Source organism: Poromitra crassiceps (genome assembly GCF_964638095.1).
Source record: "Poromitra crassiceps genome assembly, chromosome: 20".
Taxonomy (NCBI): domain Eukaryota; kingdom Metazoa; phylum Chordata; class Actinopteri; order Beryciformes; family Melamphaidae; genus Poromitra; species Poromitra crassiceps.
The window spans coordinates 20035263-20058118 of NC_139637.1; the positions used below are offsets into that span (position 1 = coordinate 20035263).

Sequence of the window (22856 nt, forward strand, 5' to 3'; positions counted from 1 at the left end):
GCTGCCCTACACCCAAGTAAAGTCTGCGTGGGAAACACTAGAGTTTTGACTTGTCCGGTGGGCCAAGTAGATTTCTCTTCCACTTGTCCTACAAGAAAATCCACTTGTCGTGGTGGACAGGCCTTCATGTGGAGCCCTGGTTTGTCGTGAAGTTTGATCTGACCAAATCTCCCACACAGAAGGACGAAGACAGAACAGCATGTTTTAGCGAGGTGTCTGCGTTGCTATAGCTTTTACCTCCTGCTTGTGCAAATTGACTTAGCCTACACACATCATGAAAGGGAATGGATTATAGATTCAGGTTTGCTTTGTCCAAGGCAAACATTTTCTGACACGTTGACAGTACTGACAGTACAGTTGACAGTAGTGAATGAATTCACTTATTCATATATCCTTTGTATTTTACGAGGCATTACTATTAATATTTTTCTGTAAGATGAGGTGAGATGGTGGTTTCCAATGGTTGTGTTGCAAATCCCATATGGGTTGTTCATCCATTATATTTGGCTAATAAACACCTAATATGCAGCTCTTAATTACAAGTTTCTCCGGATCAGCGTCTTCTCTTTGTCTGGTCTGCGTCGTTAAATGTCTCGTGGTGCGTCTGTGCTGCAGGAGACGTGGTTTGTTAAATGTCTCGTGGTGTGTCTGTGCTGCAGGAGACGTGGTGGGCCTTGCTGCTGTTGTCCATGTTGCCTGCGGTCCGGCCCTTCTACGTCCCTGGTGTCGCTCCCCGGGACTTCCACGACAAGGAGACAGTAGATATTAAGGTCAGATTAAAATGAATATTATTCATAATTTCCACCGTCTTTTTGACAGTCACTTGTTGTCTTTACTGTTTAACTGATAGCTGAAACTCCCATCAATCACTTTGTCTGAAGCATTGCCCTATTTTGTTTTGGTTTTGCTTGATCAGACATTTAGTGATGATGATAAGTTTCATTTTGGACTCCAGTCTATGGCTGGAGTTAGGGATGGGTATCATTTCATATTTTTCGATACCGGTGCTAAAAACGATACTTCTAAAACGGTACCGGTGCCTGAAACGGTACTTTAAAAAAAAAGTTAAAGCTTATTTAAACCAATTTTTTTTATTTAAAGAGGTTGTAAAGAGGATTTCAAACAATAATTTTATGTGTTATGCCCTAGAATGTTAGTGAAGGTGCGCGCAGCGCCCGTTTCGGAGCACCGGAGAGCGAATATTTCACTCAGCAGCTCGGGCATCATGGCACCTACATGAGGCACCTAAATTTGGGTTGCAATTCGGTACCGGTAGTATTGGTTGTAAAAGTACCGGTACCATATTTGGTACCTTGTTTCGCTACCCAAACCTAGCTGGAGTGGAGACATACTTGTCTGTCATTGGTGGAATTGTGCACATCACTATATCCATTGTCCAATCAGCCTTTAGAGCTTTTCTTCTTCTTTTCAGGCAGTAAAGCTGACCAGCTCCCGGACCCAGCTCCCATATGAATACTACTCGCTGCCTTTCTGTAAGCCAGGCTCTGTTTTCTACAAGGCAGAGAACCTGGGTAAGTGGACACTCACTGTCTTCTAGCTACTCTCCATCATGTAATTATCACACTTCCTGCAAGCAGATCAGTTCCCCCGCAAAGTTTTCCGGCTAATCTGTTCAGCCACTCAACCATGTATTGATTTGTGCTTTTTTATCTTCTCTGTATTTGTCTGAAAGTATCACTGCGTGTCTTGTCTTCATGTAGGCGAGGTGCTTCGGGGGGACCGTATTGTGAACACGCTGTACACTGTTGCCATGAACCTGCCCAAGGACTGCGAGATGGTGTGCGACAAGAAGAAGCTGAGCATAGAGGAGAGCAAGCTGGTCGCCGAGCGAATCCAGGAGGAGTATTATGTTCACCTGTGAGTAGTCGGGTTTTTTCCATCCACCCGTTTTTATGCGAAATTTTTCAATTTGCGCATAAAAAAGACTGAGTGGAAAACACTGCAAAATTCGCAAAAAAACCTCCAAATATCGCAAAAAAAGTTTTCACGCTTGAGGGAGGTGGAAAAGACGGGTGTATCGATAAAAGGAAAATGCGATACGTGCAGTGGAAACGGATGAAGCGATATTCCGTTGTGTCTCCTTTAAAAAAACACGCAGTTTGCCTTGATCACTGGTCTGAGGACCACAATGGAAACAAGCCCTTGGGCTTTATTGTGTTTAATTCCTTTTGATCAATATTTTTTCTTGTATTGTCATGCACAATCATGTATTTATTGAATCAATAAAGATATCGATCAATCAATCAAAAACATGACATGCCGTGTAGGCCTACACAATATTATTCCCACAATAGCAGGGGGTGCACGGATGGCGTTGTCGATCGCTCTGTCACTCCGTTCACCCCTCCATGGGTCACGTGACCCCGCAGGGAGTGAGACTGTGTAGACCCTCAAGCAGGAGACCCCAGTTCGATTCCGCAAAAATGCAACATTTCGGGGGCCGTTCGACTCTTTAGTATTGTTTTTAAGAATCGACCTGTGGCAGCAAACTAACCCGAGAGACGTCCTTGTTCTTTCAGTATTGCAGATAACCTGCCAGTTGCCACCCGGTTGGAGTATTACCCCAACAGAGACGCGGCAGCAGAGGAGGAGCAGAAGAAGGACGTGGTGAAGGACATCCAGTTTGAACACGGCTACCGACTAGGCTTTGCCGACAACAACAAGGTAGATGTTTAGACCCTCCCGTCCCAGAGGGAGAGAATAGGTCAATCATAATAATTATTCTTATTAAATGTTGCATTCACACAAATCAGTGGTTGACAGATGCGTATTTTTTTTTATTTGACCAGGTAGTCACTTGAGATCAAATATCTCTTTCACGAGATTTTTATGCCACTTTACACACTTGAGTTCTTTACACGCATAAGTTGGGACTTAAAACACACTTTTTTACGACAGTGTTAAATGGAGATTGCGATGGCAAAGCAGTGAAATAAAATGATCTAATGACCTTTCCGTCAATTCTTTATGCTCCATGCCAAATTACAGACTTAGAATATACCAGAGGAACATCCAAGCCTTGATTATTTATTTGTCTAAAAGCCATCTAAGTTAGCCCAAAAAGCATCTCTCCATTTCCAGTGAACATTGATTATGGGCTCATAAGCGGTGTAGCGTGACTGCCAAATCAAGGTGTTAAGCAGTTGGACTGACTGACACGGGCTTATAGACAAAGGGCTTGTAATGATTGTTATGCTATGCACGGATATATAAACGAGTCACTTTTTTAGATGACAAGTCACCTTTTTCATCGCAAAAATATGACACTTAAGTGAAGGATTTCTGAGTGGTTTTATGTCTGCCTCTGCTTACTGTCACCTGCGTCCCTGGATGTGAATAATGCATTATTGCTGCTTTTGTGGCACGCAAAGAGCATCAGTGATGCTGAGCCGGGTACCACAGATGTCATCTTCAGCCACCACTTATTTATTTATATCTTTCTTTTCTTTTCTTTTGGATTCCCCCCCAGTCAAACCAAACGAGCATGAAATGTTGGAACGCGTGGTTAGGTTTGGTTCTATCCAAAATGAAAAAGTAATTTAGGATACCTGGGGGTCACCCCGCCCGCCCCGTGCGGCAGTCTCATTTTCCTCTGATGCCATGTCGGACTCACCACGCGCTTTCTGGCACAATGCCAGTCATTATTTCCCTCATTATCGAGGCACGACGTCCTTCAAGGGAGAGCGCTCCGGCGCCCCCTCTTGGCCCCGCCAGAGGCACTGACGCTGTCGATGCGTAGCGCTGTGCTTCTTGGGCGTCGGCCTCTATATCGGACGAGTCTGGCTCCCCGGAGCTGTGACATGTTGCCACTTAAAGCCCCATTCAGCAACTTTTCCAAGTTTTGCTAAAGGAGAAACTGCGCCCTCTGGGTGCAATAGTATCGGTATCGATATCGCCGTTCAAAGTCAACAAAACACAGCGCCAGAAAGCTCTATGCTCATGTTGTGACATCGGGTACTCACCACGTGATTAAATAATCATCATCATCAGTATATAAATGGGAGCTATGGCTCTGTCTGTTTCTCTGTCTCTCTGTCTGTCCCACTGTGATGTCATAAATCCCACGGTGACATCATCAGTGATGTCATAAATCCCACTGTGAAGGTGATGGAAGTCTATAGTCAATAGACCACGGCAGCAGATTCACACAAAGTGTATTCTGCACAGCAGCAACAAGACAGAGACAAACGTTTCAGCCGTAGGCTATCCTCAGTGTCAAGCTAAAATCCCACTGTGACATCATCAGTGGTGTCATAAATCCCACTGATGAAATCCCACTGTGACATCATCGGTGATGTCATAAATCCCACTGATGACATCATCACTGATGTCATAAATCTGACATCATCAGTGATGCTGGCCAGCTCGGCGAGCTGCTAGGAATTGAGCGTGCGAGATCCCTAGTAATCCATAGTTACGTGAAACGTAATTTTCGTAGCAAATCTGCACCGAGTTACTTCCTTGTTTTCCTGAACACAGCGCTTCAGCTGTACACAGCGCATGCTGCCTCCAGGCTGCATCCGGGACGCTGGCTTAGTGCCAGCGGAGGCTTTTGGAGGGCGGTGTGGGACCAATAGAGGCAACATTCTCCCTCTTAGATTAGAATACACTGGACCATATTCAATGACTTAAAAAGCTGTTATATTAAGGTGAAAAAGTTATTGATTGGGGCTTTAACAACATTTGATGGCTGGTGATATTCAAATCTCAAACTAATACGACCAAACTATAAGGCCTGCCTCTCGCCTCGTCTCAACCTCCACAACAAGCACTTGACTTTCACACTCTGTTGTCTACTCTGAAGTAGTGTTGTGCTTCGCCATAGAGAAATGTGTCCTGATGAACAAATGTGCATTGTTAGCACTTACAGATCACACATAGAGAGATGTATCCAGCAAAGAACAGGTTATGTGTATGTGCATAATGAGACACAACAGGATTTACCAGCAGTACTACTGTAGAAATGGCACAGAAGTCAATTGTTTGCCCACTTGTAATAAGAACTAAAGTGACAGGTTTGCTTTTATTTGCTCGTGTCCAATTATTTTTTTGGGAGGGCATTATTATATATATATATATATATATATATATATATATATATATATATATATATATATATATTAGGGGTGGGGGAAAAAATCGATTCACCTAAGTATCGCGATTTTTAATGTCACGATTTTTTGGATCGATCTTTTATTCCAGAATCGATAATCGCAAATTTAAAAAAAAAAAAAAAAAAAAAAAAAAAAAATTTTTTTTTTTTTTTTTTTTTTGGGTGCTTGCAGTCAGGCCACTCACTGAACAGCAGGCCAGGCGCCGCCTACTGGTTTACTAGTGGTTTTATTACTTTATTAGTTAGTCTGAAGTAATAATTACACTTCAGGGTTAAAGTGGGTGCATCTCATTGTAAAATTGGACCCAAATCTGGCTTCAAACGGCCCAAATTTCACGCGCGTTGGCCCATATCGGCCTGGCCTGCTTGGTATCTAATGCCCGGCCTGAATTATGATCCCAGTCCGCCCCTGTTTTTAACTATATCGCCCAGCCCTACTCATGATATATAATATACAGTCTCTAGTGTATGATTCAACTTTTCCCATGTTCTAATCTAGTGTAAAAAAGCAAACAAACTGAAAAAATAAAAGAAAAAAATAAACAAAAATCGCAATAAATCGTAATATCGAATCGCAATAATCGTAGAATCGCAATAATCGTGAATCGCAATATATATCGAATCGGCACCAAAGTATCGTGATAGTATCGAATCGGGAGATAAGTGAATCGGCACAGCCCTAATATATATATATATATATATATATATATTATTACTCCACTGACTCAATGTTAACAAGAGGGGGTTTGCCAACATGCAGCGTACTAATAAAGTGTTCTTTCCCCCCCCCCCCTCCCAGTTCTATCTCCACAACCACCTCTCCTTCATCCTGTACTACCACAGGGAGAAGCTGGAGCAGGGCGATGACCACGACTACAGGGTGGTGCGCTTCGAGGTCGTGCCCCAGAGCGTCAAGGTCGAGGGTAAGTGACAGTGTTGGGGGTACCTCATTACAAAAGTAATAGATTACATGTAATATATTATATAGACGAATAGACGTCTTGAAAGTCACAATGTCATAGTCATGTCATTCACGAGTCTCGCATTGGAGGCAATTTGATTTCGGCAATGCACAGCGCAAGTTGTAGCTCAAACATGCAGATATTATGGATAAGTTGACCGCCATTTATCGTCTGTTACCAATGACAGTCATTGTGTGTTACCATTCAAAGTAGGCTAGCTTAATAAGCACTTACTAGTTAGCTAATAGCTTACTAATAGGTATAGCTTAATAATAGCTTATTAAGATACTTTCTAAGGTACTATCTGTTGTTATTCATTTTCTTTGTGCAAATAAACAAACCTAAATAAACAATTATAGCTGCTGCGCAGCAATGGGTCGTGGCCGGGCATGTCTCAAGGCTTTGAGCTAGAGTCCCCAAGTCAAGGCTGAAGTCTTTTAGCTATACTCCAAGACAAGTCAAGTCTCACGTCTTTGGTCACAAGTCCAAGTCAAGTCTCAAGTCTCTTACGATTCTGGATGCGTTCTATCATCTGCATCTGCTGCATGCCATCCAGTCTGCTTAGAACATTGCATAGCTAAAACTAAGGGATTCAAAGCAGGTTCAGGTTTCTTTGCAGCATGTAGCTTTTTCATCACCTGATTCCGTTTTTTGTTGCGAGGCATCTCACAACAATACAAGTAGGAATCAGTATATTCACAAACAAAAGTAGTAGTTACTTGCCTCACTGTTGTAGAGTGGATGAGGTACTGGCGGAGTTGATGTTAGATGGAGAGGGAGGCTGAGCGATTAATAGCCACCTGGGGAGTTTGTATCTCTTCGGTCCTACGCTGCAGGTCTGTGGGGTCACACAACTGATATACCAGCAGGAGCTGCTTTTTCCTCTTATGGACAGACTGGATACTTGCTGGTGGTGTTTTATGGGACTGGATGCTTGCGTGTAAAAACACACACTGCTTCCACTTATATAGGGTGAGCCAGGAAGGATTTATGACATCACTGATGACATCACAATTGCTCGAGTGACATCACTGATGGCATCACAATTGCTCGAGTGACTGATGACATCACAAATACAACCTATTAAGATGCTCTTTAGGCTATACATGGGGGCAGAATTCAACATTTTGATGCACTGTGGGCTCAATTTCTGATCAATCGAAAATCTGTTTGAAGCTTTTGTGTAGGACAGTCTAACGATGCAGATGCTGAAGTTTGGTGTCGTTTGAAGAAAAAATGTGGGAGTAGGGTTTAATTAGTTGACAGTTTTGGCAGTTTTGCAGTCTTTAGACTTCATAATTGGCCATAGATTGCAGTGTACAAAAGTGTCTCCTCATTTGGGCGCACATTTCGGTGAAAGTTGCGAAGTCGTAGCACATAGGCCGGATTTGTTATGAATTTTCAAAGTTTGAAACTTTAGACGGTCGCTGTAGCGCCACCATCAGGACTATTGGCACCAAATTCGCGTCAACGGAGTTTGGCATGGGCCTGGACCTTTGTGCAAATTTGGTTTATTTTCATACATACTTCCTGGGAGAAGAAGAATAATAATAATACGGGCAAACTCAATAAGTGGCCCTGCCGCTTCGCTGGCCTGGCCACTAATAAACACTTAAGGTCCTTACACACCGAGCACGTTTTTTTCGTGCGATTAATTCGCACGTCAATAATATTTTCCGAACCTATATCAGTCAATGCAACCGTGCGTACCAATGGCGAAGTTTCGCGGAGCGTTATTGTGGTGTTTATTTTTTCGAACCACGGTCGATTTTTCAGAAATTCGCTTCCGACGTGTACACATCTGTGGCTGTGATTGACAGGTGGGTCAAAACTCGCATCGCAATTTCGTGGCCTGCCCCCTGGAGGAAAGGACAAGCCTGGATGGGTCAAATGCAGAGGACATATTTCACCGGCCACCGTCAGCATGAGTGTGTGTAGTGGCTACATGCATGTGTTGTAGTGTGTTCGTGTGACAATAAAGACGGGCTGCCGTCTGAAATCGTGTTTAATCGTGTGCTTCTCGAGGGAAAGTATTCACCGACTCTGATTGGGTAAAGAGAAAGCATGAATGAAACTAGAGAGAGGTGGATGGTTTTAGGTCGTCTCCCCAGTTGAACTTGCATAATAAACTTCACTACAAATATCAGTAGACAAAGCCACATAGCCTGTATCCTTAAGGTTGTCTTCTCAAAATGCCTCCCTCGCTTCCCATACAATACTAGGGCTGTGGCGATTCACTTATCTCCCGATTCGATACTATCACGATTCTTGGGTGCCGATTCGATTTATATTGCGATTCTTAAGTATTGCGATTCTACGATTATTGCGATTCGATATTACGATTTATTGCGATTTTTGTTTATTTTTTTCTTTTATTTTTTCAGTTTGTTTGCTTTTTTACACTAGATTAGAACATGGGAAAAGTTGAATCATACACTAGAGACTGTATATTATATATCATGAGTAGGGCTGGGCGATATAGTTAAAAACAGGGGCGGACTGGGATCATAATTCAGGCCGGGCATTAGATACCAAGCAGGCCAGGCCGATATGGGCCAACGCGCGTGAAATTTGGGCCGTTTGAATCCAGATTTGGGCCGTTTGAAGTCCAATTTTACAATGAGATGCACCCACTTTAACCCTGAAGTGTAATTATTACTTCAGACTAACTAATAAAGTAATAAAACCACTAGTAAACCAGTAGGCGGCGCCTGGCCTGCTGTTCAGTGAGTGGCCTGACTGCAAGCACCAAAAAAAAAAAAAAAAAAAAATTTTTTTTTTAAATTTGCGATTATCGATTCTGGAATAAAAGATCGATCCAAAAAATCGTGACATTAAAAATCGCGATACTTAGGTGAATCGATTTTTTCCCCCACCCCTATACAATACTACCTTCTTGTCTGTATTCTCAGACCTGAAGCCTGTTGACGGTGAGAGGACGTGCACCCTGCCTGAGGCTAGCAGCTCCGCGCCCCAGGAGATCGACCCGACCAAGGAGAACGAGGTCCTCTTCACCTACTCCGTCAAGTGGATGGTCAGTGAGCTCACCTCAAACCCTGCCATAAGCCCCCAGCTCTGTGTTTGCTCTATCATATTTTATGTGGGGGGATCATTTTGGTTCTGAAACTCCGTTTTGCATTCTTGGATTTCTAGCATTTAGACTTTTTTCCTTCTTCTAGCTGTGTCAGTTTTCAAACTGAATGTTTAGTTGATGACGACAGCTAAACTGAATGTTTAGTTGATGACGACAGCTAAACTGAATGTTAAAGGAAAACATGGCTGAGCCTCTTGTCTCCTCTGTGTAGAACAGCCAGGTGAAGTGGGCCTCTCGATGGGACACGTACCTGACCATGAGCGACGTCCAGATCCACTGGTTCTCCATCGTCAACTCTGTGGTGGTCGTCTTCTTCTTGTCCGGTATGTCCCTTCTTTGGTTAACTGACACACGTCCTGTCTAACGAAGCTTGACGTCTTATCATTACGTCCACGCTAAGTGTCTCACCAGACCTGTGGTGGATATGACCTTATGGGTGGTAACCGCACTCTTCATAAATCTGCAATATCTCAAACTTGAAGTATGGAAATATTATGAAACTTTAAATTGGAGCCTTGACTTCATGCTTTGTTTACAAGACACTTGGGCGCCTCGGTCATTCTTCCTCCTGCCCTGCCTTCTCTCATGTCAGGTATTCTGAGTATGATCATTATCCGGACCTTGAGGAAGGACATCGCCAACTACAATAGAGAAGATGACATAGTAAGGAAACACACACGCAAGCAGAAGAAATTATATTTGTTTGTTGACTTGTGCATAGGGATGCAGCGATTGACCAGTCACTAGTAATCGAGCTTTAAAATGCCACAGTTTTCTAACTAAACTTTTCAGAAGTTATGATCGCATCGGACGTCTCCAAGAAAACCTATGCCTTTGAATTCATTCATTAGCGTAATTGATTTTGTCTGATTTGAAATCAGTTTCGGGTTATTATATTTCTTCAGGTATACGTTGTTGTTGTTTTTTTTACATGTTCTAGATCAGGGGTTTTCAAAGTGGGAGGTGGGCCTCCCCCAGGGGAGGCTCCAAACAGTTTCAGGGGAGGCTCAGTGAATGGAAGATGTTCTAGATGATGATGTGTTGTACAGCAGGGTTTTGAGCAGACTGTTCTCCTCCCCTCACCAGGAGGACACCATGGAGGAGTCGGGATGGAAGAATGTTCACGGCGATGTCTTCAGGCCGCCTCAGTATCCCATGATCCTCAGCTCTCTGCTGGGCTCCGGCATCCAGCTCTTCTGCATGATCCTCATCGTCATCTGTGAGTTTGGTTCTCGTATCATCAGTCCTCCTGTATATCTGAAGACTTTTCACTTAAGACTTTTCAGACATTTTCACAAACTGAAACGAAAAATCAATATCAGTCTAGTCTATAAAAATATGTCTTTAAAAGATCATTTAAATATGATAAAGACTTGGCTATTATATCTTGTGGCAAGCTTTAGAGTTTAGCGGCCCTGACTGTAAAACCCCAGTCTTCCTGCTTGGACCTCAGTCTGAATTGACTATTCTTGTTCTGATTTTATGCTGAGCATAAAAAAACAACAACTAAAACTTAAAGGATCTCGGTAATATAAAGCAGATAGACAGTGTTCACTTTGTGTATATGTTTTCTGCATCAAGTAATCCACGTTTGACTGCCTACAGAAACTCCGCCCCCCGCCAGCTGGTATGGGTCATAACATGGGCGGCTTTAGCTCAGGAGGTGGAGCGGGTCGGCCAATGACGCAAGGGTTGGCGGTTCGATCCCCGCTCCCTCCCAGCTGCTGTCGTTGTGTCCTTGGGCAAGACACTTAACCCTCCTTGCTCCCGATGGTGTGTAGGCACCCTGCGTGGCAGCCTGCCGCCATCGGTGTATGAATGGGTGAATGTAGACTACCTACTGATTGTAAAGCGCTTTGGATAAAAGCGCTATATAAATGCAGGCTATTTACCATTTACCATTTACCATAACACTCGTTAAGGTTCTCGATGCGATTCTCCGTGGACGTGCGCATACAGAGAAAATAAAAAGAAACGATACCAACCGCCCTCGACCGGCATCTGTTCACTTCCTGTCCAGAATGCTGCGTTTGGCATCATTCTGAACAGGAAGTGCTGGAGTAAACTGCGGAGCTCTGTGTGCAGGAAAACATGAAGACAAGGTAAAGGCTGCTCATCTGCATAATTACTGACAATGTAATGATAGAAAGCGGGTTGAAAATTGGCAAAGCCTCCATTTAAAATGTAAATAGCATAAAATGAAGAAAATAGCTTTAAACGTTATCTGCAGGATCACATGAGATCAAAGTATAGTATCGTTTGTAGCTTTGAAGACTCCTGTGCCTTCATGAGTATAACATTGTCCTGTGTTGTAGCCTCGATTCTAAATAGAATAGAAAAAGTAATTCATTAACAAAAGAAGAAGATGCTTGTGATGAGAAAGCTGCAATATTATTGTGTTTTTGATGATGATGATGATGATGATGATTTTTCTTCTGCTTCTTCTTCTTCTGCTTCTTCTTCTCTTCTTCTGCTTCTTCTGCTTCTGCTTCTCCTTCTCCTCCTTCATACTGTGTCCTGCTACCCCTCTTCTGTCTGTCTCATGTGAAGCCATGGTTGCTGTAACACATGAAATGTATTGTGGTATTATTTGACTAGCATTTGTGTTGTAGTTGTGGCCATGTTGGGGATGTTATCTCCGTCCAGTAGAGGAGCCTTGATGACCACTGCTTGCTTCCTCTTCATGTTCATGGGGTAAGACCCATAACTCATGTGTCTGTTAAGGTTGCTTTATAGCACGGAAACCAAAGCAGATGTCAGGAAGTAGGAAGTAACCAAGTTTCATGTTGTGTCTTTCATATTTTCCATCTTTAAATTTCCCCTGATATAACACTGCTTATGCTTTGTTTGTCTCTCCTCCAGTGTATTCGGCGGATACTTTGCTGGCAGACTGTACCGCACACTGAAAGGCCACCGGTGGAAGAAGGGAGCGTTTTGTGTGAGTACATCTATAACGCATGAAAGGGCAAACGTACGTCTGTGTATCCATATGTATCTCTGTCGCATTCTCCTCACACACCGTCGGCATGACAACGTTCATATTTGGCACGGGTACCGGCAGATTAAATGGCCAAAAACGCCCAATTAGTCATAGCACTACCCACAGCAGCCAGCAGGTGACACACACACACACACACACACCAAGAACACACACCAATTAGGGATTGCATGCTCCAACGGGTATCAGAACTAGGAATAAGTTAAACACCAGCGTGGGATGTTCATTTACTCAGACACAGATTTGTGCAAAAGGGTGTGTATGATATCGAGGGCTTGGAGCCAAGTAAGTGCGTAGACAGGAGAGCCGAAACTAATCTTTATCAAACTTGGATCAGCTGCTGTTGCCACATACTAAGCACAATATTTTAAGTTTTTTGTGTTATTGGATTGAGAATGACTACAAAAACAATACTGCTACAGTTTTAAGTTGAATTATATTTAACTTTTTTGTTAAGGCAAAAGAGTGAAGTATGCCTTTTGGTACAAACATTCTCCAAATAATTGTAAAACATTCATTTTAACACAAATTTAGCAATTACACTTCAATCAAATGTATAGGTTTTTGCTTTCTGTTATAAACATTGAATAACCCTTTTTAATAAACCTCTATAGACATAAGAAACTACTTTTAGTTCTAAACTACAGTTTTTCTTTTTTCTTTTGCTAGTATAATATGTCCCAGGACACATCACTTATTGATGTGTCCTGGGACACATTCAAAGACCTGTAAAACTCCTCATAACACACAGGGATAACTTCAGCTACCAGCAGTCTTACTATCAGAGCTCATCTTGACCAGTTCACACTCCTAACATCATAGAGTAACATTTTGACTCTATAGGCCTAAGAATTTCATAGGAATATTAACATATCTACATTCATCTAATATTGACCTAGAACAGGGGTGTCAAACATGCGGCCCGGGGGTCAGATCCGGCCCCCTCAAAGGCTCCAATCCGGCCCAAAGGATGACTTTGCAAAGTGTGAAAATTGCACTGAGAAGTCCTTCAATCCAATGTGATGCACTTGTTAAGGCTAAGAGGTAGCAGGTTTCAGGAGCAAGTTCAATATTAAGTCACCTATTCATGTTATCTGTATTAATCACTAAATGGTCAGTTATTTTCATCACCTTTGCTTGACTATAGAGAATTGCACAGTTGCCATGAATTGTAATCAGGGATGTAGTGATAAATACAGAGGTGGGTAAACTATCCAAGGCCAGTAGTTTATCCACCTTGTTCCCCCTCATTGATTGATGCAGTTGATCTGAAGATAGGTGAGTAAACCCATTTCAAAGGGGTGGGTAAATTGTGTTTACCTGCGTTTAGTTTAGTTTAGTTTATTAAAGGATCCCCATTAGAAGGACATGAATGCACCTCTAATCTTCCTGGGGTCCTGGACATAGAAAATACAAACATATAATACAAAAATAAAAAAAATAGACTCAACATAAGATAAAAAGACAATTAGACACACTGATTGTAAACAACACAAACTAATAAGGTCAACAGATATACAACTGAGTGAAAATATTAAATTACCTGTTAACAGACAGTACAATTAAACACACTAGACAGAGAAAAAAACATGAAATAGACCACTGAACAGATTGACAAAAGCTATTTGGCAAGGTATTGCTTTGTTAGTTTTCTAAAAGTAGTTTTATTGTTAACAGTATCAGAATCAGAATCAGAATCAGAATCAGTAGATATATGATGTCCTTTGGCAGAGAGTTCCAGAGTGCTATTGATCTATATATAATGGTAATTTTCAGAAAATTGGTTCTTGGAGCTGGGAGTGTAAAGTGACCAGCCGCAGCACCTCTAGTGCTGTATCCATGCCCAGAGGGCATATGTAACTGATCAGCCAAGCTGGATGGTTTGTTATGACTAATTATGCTCCGCAGTAACATTAGGAGACCCAGAGACATTTTCTGTACGACAGCCGTGCGTGCATGAAGTTTATACTTGTTCTGTATGAACAACTGAGTGCTAAACGAGCCGCCTTATTTTGACCAACCTGCAACTTTTTCAGATCAGATTGTGAAGCAGAGGACCAGATTACAGTATTCTAAATGAGAGAGAACCAATGAATGAATAACTGATTGGAGTATTGAGGGACTGATGAACGCAGAACACTTCCTAGTGATTCTGATTCCACTTCCCATTTTGGTGACAATATTATTTATATGTTTAGGCCAGGATAGTGAGTTGTCAATTGTCATGCCCAGAAGTTTTATTGTGTCAACTTGTTCAATATTTGTGGTATTTATTAGCAGTTTTAGTTGAGGGTTGTTGGCCAACATATGTCGGGATCCGAACAAAATGGACTTAGTCTTGGGAATATTTAAAATCAACTTATTGCATTCAACCCACTTGTTTATTTCTATTAGGGCATTATTTAGGACACAAGTTGCAGCCTGTTCAGATATGGCGGCACTATACAGAGTGGTGTCATCAGCGTACATAACTGTGTTGACATTTTTGACACACAACGGCAGATCATTAGTGAAGATGGAGTATAACAAAGGGCCTAGACAGCTGCCTCCACTACACCCCTGATTGTAATGCACAGATTTGATCATGTGCTTGATGGCAGCTGAGATAACCCTACGTGAGAACATGTTCTTAAAATGTACTTGGTTTGAGCCCCAAACTGTTTATTGTTTTCATGGGAACAAGCTTCAGAGTGGGTACATTGCCAAGTAATAAACAAAAGGAAAGTTAACACAAGTAGCCATCCTAATCTTACCTTGTTTAAAAAGAACCAAAATTACAGGAGACTTAATTACCTAAACTCCTAACCAAGAAAAAACTGTAGAAAAAAATCCTATTCGCCCAAAACCACAATTACGCATATCAATTTATGAGTCTATTTTCCACTAGTGCATATTACCAGTTTTTTGTTGATGTTACTGCAGAGTTTCCCATACATTGTTAATATTTGGGGGCCTGCAGGTAAATCAACAGCCCACCAAGTTACATCTTTGCTTTGGATTCATTTTGGGTGCTGTGATGCATGAAGACAGAGGTTGTCGCTGATGTCCTTTTCACAGCACATCTGTGCTCCTTCAGTCACGGTGTGTCACACAAAGTCAACTGACAAACCTGCGGCAAACTGCACTAAGTGTTGTTGTGTTTTTTGTCTCCTGCAGACGGCAACTTTGTATCCTGCAGTGGTTTTCGGAATCTGCTTCGTCCTCAACTGTTTCATCTGGGGAGAGCACTCCTCCGGGGCGGTGAGTGTTATGACTCAGACGCACTGTGTTCAGCTCAGTGTGTTCAGCTCAGTGTGTTCAGCTCAGTGTGTCAATCCACCTACGGCAAGCTAGAATGCACATCACAATTGAAATTGAAATTGAAATAAATCACTTTAAAGGGACAGCTCACCCTAAAATCCAAAATACATATTTTTCCTCTCACCTGTAGTGCTATTTATCCATCTATATCGTTTTGTGTTAGTTGCCTGAGTTTTGGAGATATCGGCCACAGAGATGTTTGCCTTCTCTTGAATACAATGGAACTGGATGGCACTCGGCTTGTGGTGCTCGAAGCCCACAAAAAATACATTTGAATAACTCAACAGCATTGTCTCTTTCCAGAAATCATGACCCGGTAGATAATGCACAGACTTTGTTGTGAGCAATTTCATGTAGGAACTATTTTCTTTTGTAGTCTCATGTAGGAACTAGCTTGCAGCTAGCGGGTGTAGTTCGGTCAAAAGAAAATAGTTGGAAAACTAACCCCCATGCTCTAAGGATCTTTATCACTATTGCTCTCTCCACCTTCATGTACTGTATAACCTCCACCGAATGGAACAAGTTCAGCTACATTATCTGGGGGTTGTCGAAAGGCATTCTGGGAAATGTAGGCTATCACTAACTGAAGTCAAAGTAGCCGAGGCATCTTCGGGAAAGTGAGTCCAACAAAAAGGTGTACCGAGTATCTGAGCGTGAAGTTTTACTCTTAACTTCTTAGCTTTTAATCATCAAAACAAGCAGATGGTTTTGAATGACCCTACCCTCATCTTTGTGTCATTCCTCTGATCACCTCAGGTCCCCTTCACCACCATGCTGGCCCTGCTGTGTATGTGGTTCGGCATCTCCATGCCCCTGGTCTACCTGGGCTACTACTTTGGCTTCCGCAAGCAGCCGTACGACAACCCCGTACGCACCAATCAGATCCCTCGGCAGGTCCCAGAGCAGCGCTGGTACATGAACAAATTTGTTGGGTAAGCAAATCAATCTTAACACCCGCCCACTTTTCATGTTCAACCAACTACGGTGATGCTCTCAAGTAAACCGCCGGTGAGCACCATGTATGGAAAGACCGTGTATAATGTCATATAGATTGGTTGAAAACTTTTTGTCCAAACATGTTGCCTTTTAGCGCCTTGGGATAACTCTTGTTATGATTTGGCGCTATATAAATATAAAATCGATTGATTGATTGATTGATTTTATTTCCACTAGAATCCTGATGGCAGGGATCCTGCCATTTGGCGCCATGTTCATCGAGCTCTTCTTCATCTTCAGTGTGAGTGCAACAGCTCTGCTCCTTGTTTATTGTCATGAGTTATATGTCAAGACCGCTTGGGGGGTTTCCTTCATATAGGAACCCCTCACCAAAAACATGCAATATCCTGGTCGCTGAAGTGGTGCCTCCTCTGGTCGTTCGGGTGCACCTGTTCGGAGGGAGGGGAACTCGTTGGAATAGCGTGATCCTCCGAACGTGCTATGTCCTACCGGTGAAGCTTCCCCTGTCAGGTGAAAAGAAGCGGCTGGCTATACTGCCCATGTCTCGGAGGAAGCACGGAGCCAGTTTCGGCTCTCCCCAGATCGGCAGAGGGTGGAGCAGCAACCAGGATAAATAAATTAAACATTTAATGGGGGATAAAAATGGGTTAAAAAGAAGTTGTGAAGACCGCTTTGAGGTGTACGTTGTAAGCATGTGTTTCTGCGTGTGTGTGTTGTACTTGTATCCATAACTTCATACAGAAAGAAAGGTCCTGAAATGAAATTGGCTAGAACCAAAAGCCTTCCTTCACTTTGAAAAGGGTCCCCTTTAGAGTGAGGGTCCAGTTACAATTAGTGTCAGTACTTAAAGAAACTGGACATGGTGTACCACTGTGCTTTGCGTTTTATGACTAACTGCAGCTATCGTGTACATCATTGCACTTTGTATGCTGTTGCAAATTGTCCATCTCTATCTGTCCGTAGACTCTCTCACTGGCTGACTTTTATCTATAAATCTATTCTTGGGCTTCTCCCTACATATCTGTGTTTACATATGTGTAGAAACCTCAGCCATTATGGCCTGCGCTCTCAGGACATCATTCAGATGCAGGTCCCTAGAGTCAGAACTGAACTGGGTAAAAAGGCTTTTAAATTTTCTGCCCCCTTTACCTGGAATGATTTGCAGAAGGACTTGAAATTATCTAATCTTATAACTCTGGGGGAATTCAGGTCAATTTTAAGAGACAGAGAAATTAGTTCTCTTGGCTCTTGTGATTGCCCTGCGGTGTAACCTAACTATTGTTTCCTGAGTGTGTGACTGACTGTATTTTATCTGTTTATTTTGTGTTTGTGTATTGATGTAACTGTCTTTATGCTGCCGTTTTGGCCAGGTCGCTCTTGGAAAAGAGGTTTTAATCTCAATGAGTTTTTTACCTGGTTAAATAATGGATATTGATTGATTGATTGATTGTGTCAGCCGTTTAGTCGTTGGGTTAAGAAGTTACGGACTTGATGTAAAGCATTGAAATATTCCTTGCATGTATAGTAACGTATGTGTGTGTCGCCACCTACAGGCCATCTGGGAGAATCAGTTCTATTACCTTTTTGGGTTCCTGTTTCTGGTCTTCATCATCCTGGTTGTCTCCTGCTCCCAGATCAGCATTGTCATGGTTTACTTCCAGCTCTGTGCAGAGGTAAGCACGTCTACGCTGCGCTTAAACACACACATACCTACGATCATACCAAGCTGTACATTTTCCTTATCGATATGTTTCAACTTCCAAAAGTGTTTAATGCACCCATAACTAACTGTTATTTTTGAATCAAGAGAGGAGATGAAGGGAACTTTTGAAGGAAATTGTTATCACAGTAATGTCAATCGCATTGAATTTAATTAACACAATTTAATTAATAATTAACTCATTGAGTGCCATGGACGTCCTTCGACGTCCAATTAAATAGTGACGTAGAGTGCCACGGACGTCCTTCGACGTCCAATGCGTTTTTTGACGGTGGGACGTCGATCAAAGCCTTCCGCAGCTCCTGTACAACTATAGTAGCTATTGGAGGTCTATAACCTATTTTACAGAACCCTTAGGTGGCGACAGTGCTCTCCAGATTACAGAAATGTCAGGAATACACAGCCTGAAATAGCCTTGATGAAAGAGAACCCGCTCATGCTGCACTCCAGAGCCATGTAGATTGTTCTGGCTGCAACTGACGGGGGCTGCGAACACAGTCAATCCGCGCACACAACTGAGTCCTTCTGCCTCTGTCTGTCTGTCAGCATAGTTTCTCCACATGATTAGCCGCTAGAAAAGCAGCAGCGCGACACTGAAAAGCCAAACCTTTCACTGCAGTCCGCGTGTGGCTTCTCCATGTTGCGCTGCCTGGGAGGCGGCGCTTCCCAGGCTTCCTAGACGCTTGGTGCGAGGCTGTGTGTTACTAGTGTGGGGAGGAGTTTTCAGCTGAGGGGGGGGAGGGGGGTGGGGCACGCAGGGCAGGACACAACTACACCACATCACTACATCAGAAAATATTACCGTATCTAGAGTCAGTGAATGTGCTTGAAATGCTGCATTTCACAAAAGGCTGAATATCTCAGCTTATAATTTGAAATGCCTGAAAACGCTGAAAACAACCTATCTTCTCCGGCTCATAACTAAAGAACGGAAAATGGTATCAATAAACTTTTTTTTGCTGATGATACAATAGAGTCTCCTTGTTCTTTTTGCGTGTTCGGTGTTTACATAGTAATATCACACAATATTCTGTGGGCCTCGAGAAATCACTGAAAACGCTCTGAAAACTCTGGCACTGGGAGCGTCCGTTCTCCAAAAGTGGCTGGCACTCAATGAGTTAATAAACACTATCACAAAATAACAAGTGGATTACACAGAACATCACAGATTGATGATATTTAACATTGTAAGAGTATCTGATCCCCCCCAAATGAGTATCCACAACCATGAAATAATGGGTTACAATGGTATAAATCAAGTTTTAGAGTTTTCATTCTTGCTATGAATTGTTTGGTCTGATTCTACTTTATTCTAGACAATTTGTGGTATTTTGGAGTTGGGAGTTAAGAAATGGTAGCAGAACCAGTGTCTGTATTGAAAAATCCCTAACAGTATGTGGTCCCTCCAGTATCTACCTGAACCTTATCTTAGTCATGTACCCTAACCCACCCACACTCTTAAGTGTTTGTGCTCTCCAACAGGACTACCGGTGGTGGTGGAGAACGTTCCTGGTGTCGGGAGGCTCAGCCTTCTACGTCCTTATTTACGCCATTTTCTACTTTGTCAACAAGGTAACGGTCTGAGGACTGTTGTGACGTCTGACGAGGCCACAACAAGCTCTTCTCTAATTCTACTGCAGCTAATGTGATGCTTGCTACTGCAGGAATCATGTTTTTCAGATGAATATTTTTATTATGAATAAATGTCAACTAAATTCTGGTATAAATTATAAATTATGGTATATATTCTCATAAGTTGGAAATGGATTAAGGCCCAATTATGCTCAACGTTAAATACGGATAAGGACGGAGGTTTCTGTCCGTACACTGCCCACTAGTGGATGTATTGCTTAACATGATACCAACGTGAAAGAGGCATGGAAGTATGTGAGCAGTGTTACATCGTTTGAAACGAACGCATTTATTTTCGGACTAAACAAAATAAATTAGCTCTTAGGGGGTAGAAAATACTTACATGAAAGATAATATAGGTGATGATAAAAAAAAGATGAATTGTTTGAAAAATGGTGAAAATGGTGTGAAATAGTTGTAATAGCCAATATAAAGAAAAGCGATGGACAGCACACATTGATAGTTCTTCCTCTTTTCTCTGCAGTTGGACATAGTGGAGTTCATCCCCTCCCTCCTATACTTTGGCTACACCGCGCTGATGGTCCTGTCTTTCTGGCTGCTAACAGGCACAATTGGTTTCTACGCAGCCTACATGTTCATCAGGAAAATCTATGCTGCTGTCAAGATTGACTGACTGTCCTTTGATTTTTCATTTTGATTTTTTTTCTTTGCCACATCCTGTTTTTTTAATACATTTTTTTTTATTCTTCATGTCCAGCAAGCACTGACTTGTGTACAGAAGGAAGCATGAGGTGGGCTTTTTATGGCGCGACAGCTCCACCCACTGGTCGGAGGGGGATGAACGGCAAGATGGCAGAACGTCTTCTCTCTCTCTCTCCCCCTCCCTCCTTCCCTCCCTTCTTTACCAGACAGAGACACGGAGTGAATTTTCCTCTTTGACGGGACAATTCAGGAATTCTGCTGGTTCACCTTGCACACAACACAATGGGCCAAAGTATGTCACGTGACGGTCTCTGTACATTTTTGTTTTGTCTTTTTTCGTGTGTGTGTTCTGTGAGTTGGGCGAGACTAACTTATCCAGGTTTTAATTTTTTTTTTCTCTTTCACATTGATCTCAGAATTCACTTGTTTTAAAAATCTGTTTCTGGGAAGGATTTTTCATCATACTTGACATTAATTCTTGCCTCCACTCTTTTTTCCTGTTTCTCTCGGTTTTCAAATGTAGTTTTTGCTTTTGTTTTGTTTAATTTCAGAGACTTTTATGATCAGAGGAAGGCTGGGGGGGGCGGGGGGTCAAACTGTGGTTATGGCGTTAAGTTTGTTGGGTTGAGCTCATACGGAAATTATGCTGGGAAATTCAACATTGTAACACGAGAAAGGATATTAAAATGTTCTATTATTTTTTACTGCAGTTTCCATGTCCTGGTGTGACCATTTTAACCACAACTGCAATCAAAATATCGGTTTCTCCTTCCAAAACAATGGTCTCCCCTTAATGTTCAAACGTTGGTCCACTTGGCCTAAATGAGACTGAACGCCGAATGTGCTAAAGTATGTGAACCCGTTGCCCCTGAATCAATGGACTATAGTGCTTGGGTGAAGCCTCTGGCGCTAGCTAGAGAAACGGAAACGCTATGGAATCAAAACCTGTAAATGTTGAGGGGTGATCTTTTGTTCTGGAAATGTTTATGATGTTTTTGTCTACAACGCGGTATGTCTATGATGCTTTTCCAGCAGTCACTTGCAGAAATGTAACATTTTTCCCATCATTGACCATGCCATCAGTGTAGCCTCAATCTGGGAACCCAGAGTCTATTTTTATTTGAAAAAATATACTCTGGGAACAGCCCTACCGTTTTCCCCCAGCTTCCTGTACAGCGCGCCTCTCCTGCCACCGTCACTTCCTTTTCTGCGTCCGTGCTCCACTGTTTACAGTCTAAATAGCAACTTGCACCGCGACTTTCCAGTAATTTTCCACTGATGTTGTAAGATGAGTCTTCTATGCAGTGTGTTTATGCGTTAACGTTATTGGCGAATAGCCGAAATGGGACGCAGAAAAGGAAGTGACGGTGGCTTTTCCGTCACTTCCGCTTTCCTTTTCCGCGTCCATTCCGGCTATTCGCTAATAACGCTAATGCATAAACACACTGCATAGAAGACGTCAACTCGTCTTACAACAACAGTGGAAAATTACTGGAAAGTTGCAGCGCAAGTTGCTATTCAGACTGTAAACAGTGGAGCACGGACACGGAAAAGGAAGTGATGGTGGCAGGAGAGGCGCGCTGTACAGGAAGCTGGGGAAAAACGGTAGGGCTGTTCCCAGAGTCTATTTTTTCAAATAAAAATAGACTCTGGGTTCCCAGATTGGTGTAGCCTTAGCAGTGCTGTTGGTCTGCTGAACTATGCATAATATGGACGGGGGTGCAACATCGCTGTTTGTAATGTTGATTTCAAATGATCCTTTTGGTTGAAGAATGACGCTTCATTTAGGATATGAGTTCAAATGTATGAGACAAAGTTTTTGAAAGGCAGCCGGATCTACATCTTGCTGACTCCATGTGTTTCTACAAATAGAGGCAGTTGACATTTAGGCCAGTGGTTCTCAACCTCACCCCTAATGTAGTCCACTTTAGGGCCATGGACCCTAATGTAGTCCACTTTAGGGCCATGGCCTCTAATGTAGTCCACTTTAGGGCCATGGCCTCTAATGTAGTCTACTTTAGGGCCATGGCCTCTAATGTAGACCACTTTAGGGCCATGGCCTCTAATGTAGTCCACTTTAGGGCCATGGCCTCTAATGTAGTCTACTTTAGGGCCATGGCCTCTAATGTAGTCCACTTTAGGGCCATGGACCCTAATGTAGACCACTTTAGGGCCATGGCCTCTAATGTAGTCCACTTTAGGGCCATGGACCCCCATTTGACGAGATGTTGTCCCTGACCCAAATCTGAGAATATTTCTATCGTTAGATATGACTTTGTCCAGAACTTCATGTCTACCTTTTATTATAGGTAGAGACATAACCGTGAAACCATGATCAAAATAGTAATTCTTCAATGTTCTATCATTGTGCTTGTAAATGAAATAATGGAAGTTTA

The 22856-nt window shown here is 42.5% G+C and overlaps 1 protein-coding gene across 2 annotated transcripts; it reads left to right on the forward strand.

Annotated features, from left to right (window-relative positions):
* Window positions 1-664: 664 nt before the first annotated feature.
* Window positions 665-22403, forward strand: tm9sf4 (transmembrane 9 superfamily protein member 4). 2 transcript variants are annotated; one of them, XR_014553604.1, is made up of 18 exons: window positions 665-770; window positions 1433-1532; window positions 1722-1878; window positions 2541-2685; window positions 5934-6057; window positions 9009-9130; window positions 9402-9513; window positions 9783-9853; window positions 10277-10409; window positions 11803-11884; window positions 12053-12128; window positions 15345-15428; window positions 16245-16420; window positions 16662-16725; window positions 17999-18118; window positions 19648-19737; window positions 20282-21568; window positions 22084-22403. XR_014553604.1 is itself a non-coding variant. In XM_083657157.1 (17 exons), exons 1-17 carry the CDS (start codon window positions 690-692, stop codon window positions 20429-20431), a joined length of 1887 nt encoding a protein of 628 aa, XP_083513283.1. In that variant the 5' UTR covers window positions 665-689; the 3' UTR covers window positions 20432-21676. The 2 variants fall into 2 exon arrangements, 1 of the variants encoding a protein (XP_083513283.1); XM_083657157.1 differs by lacking the exon at window positions 22084-22403 and having other exon boundaries at window positions 20282-21676.
* The last annotated feature ends 453 nt before the right edge of the window (window positions 22404-22856 follow it).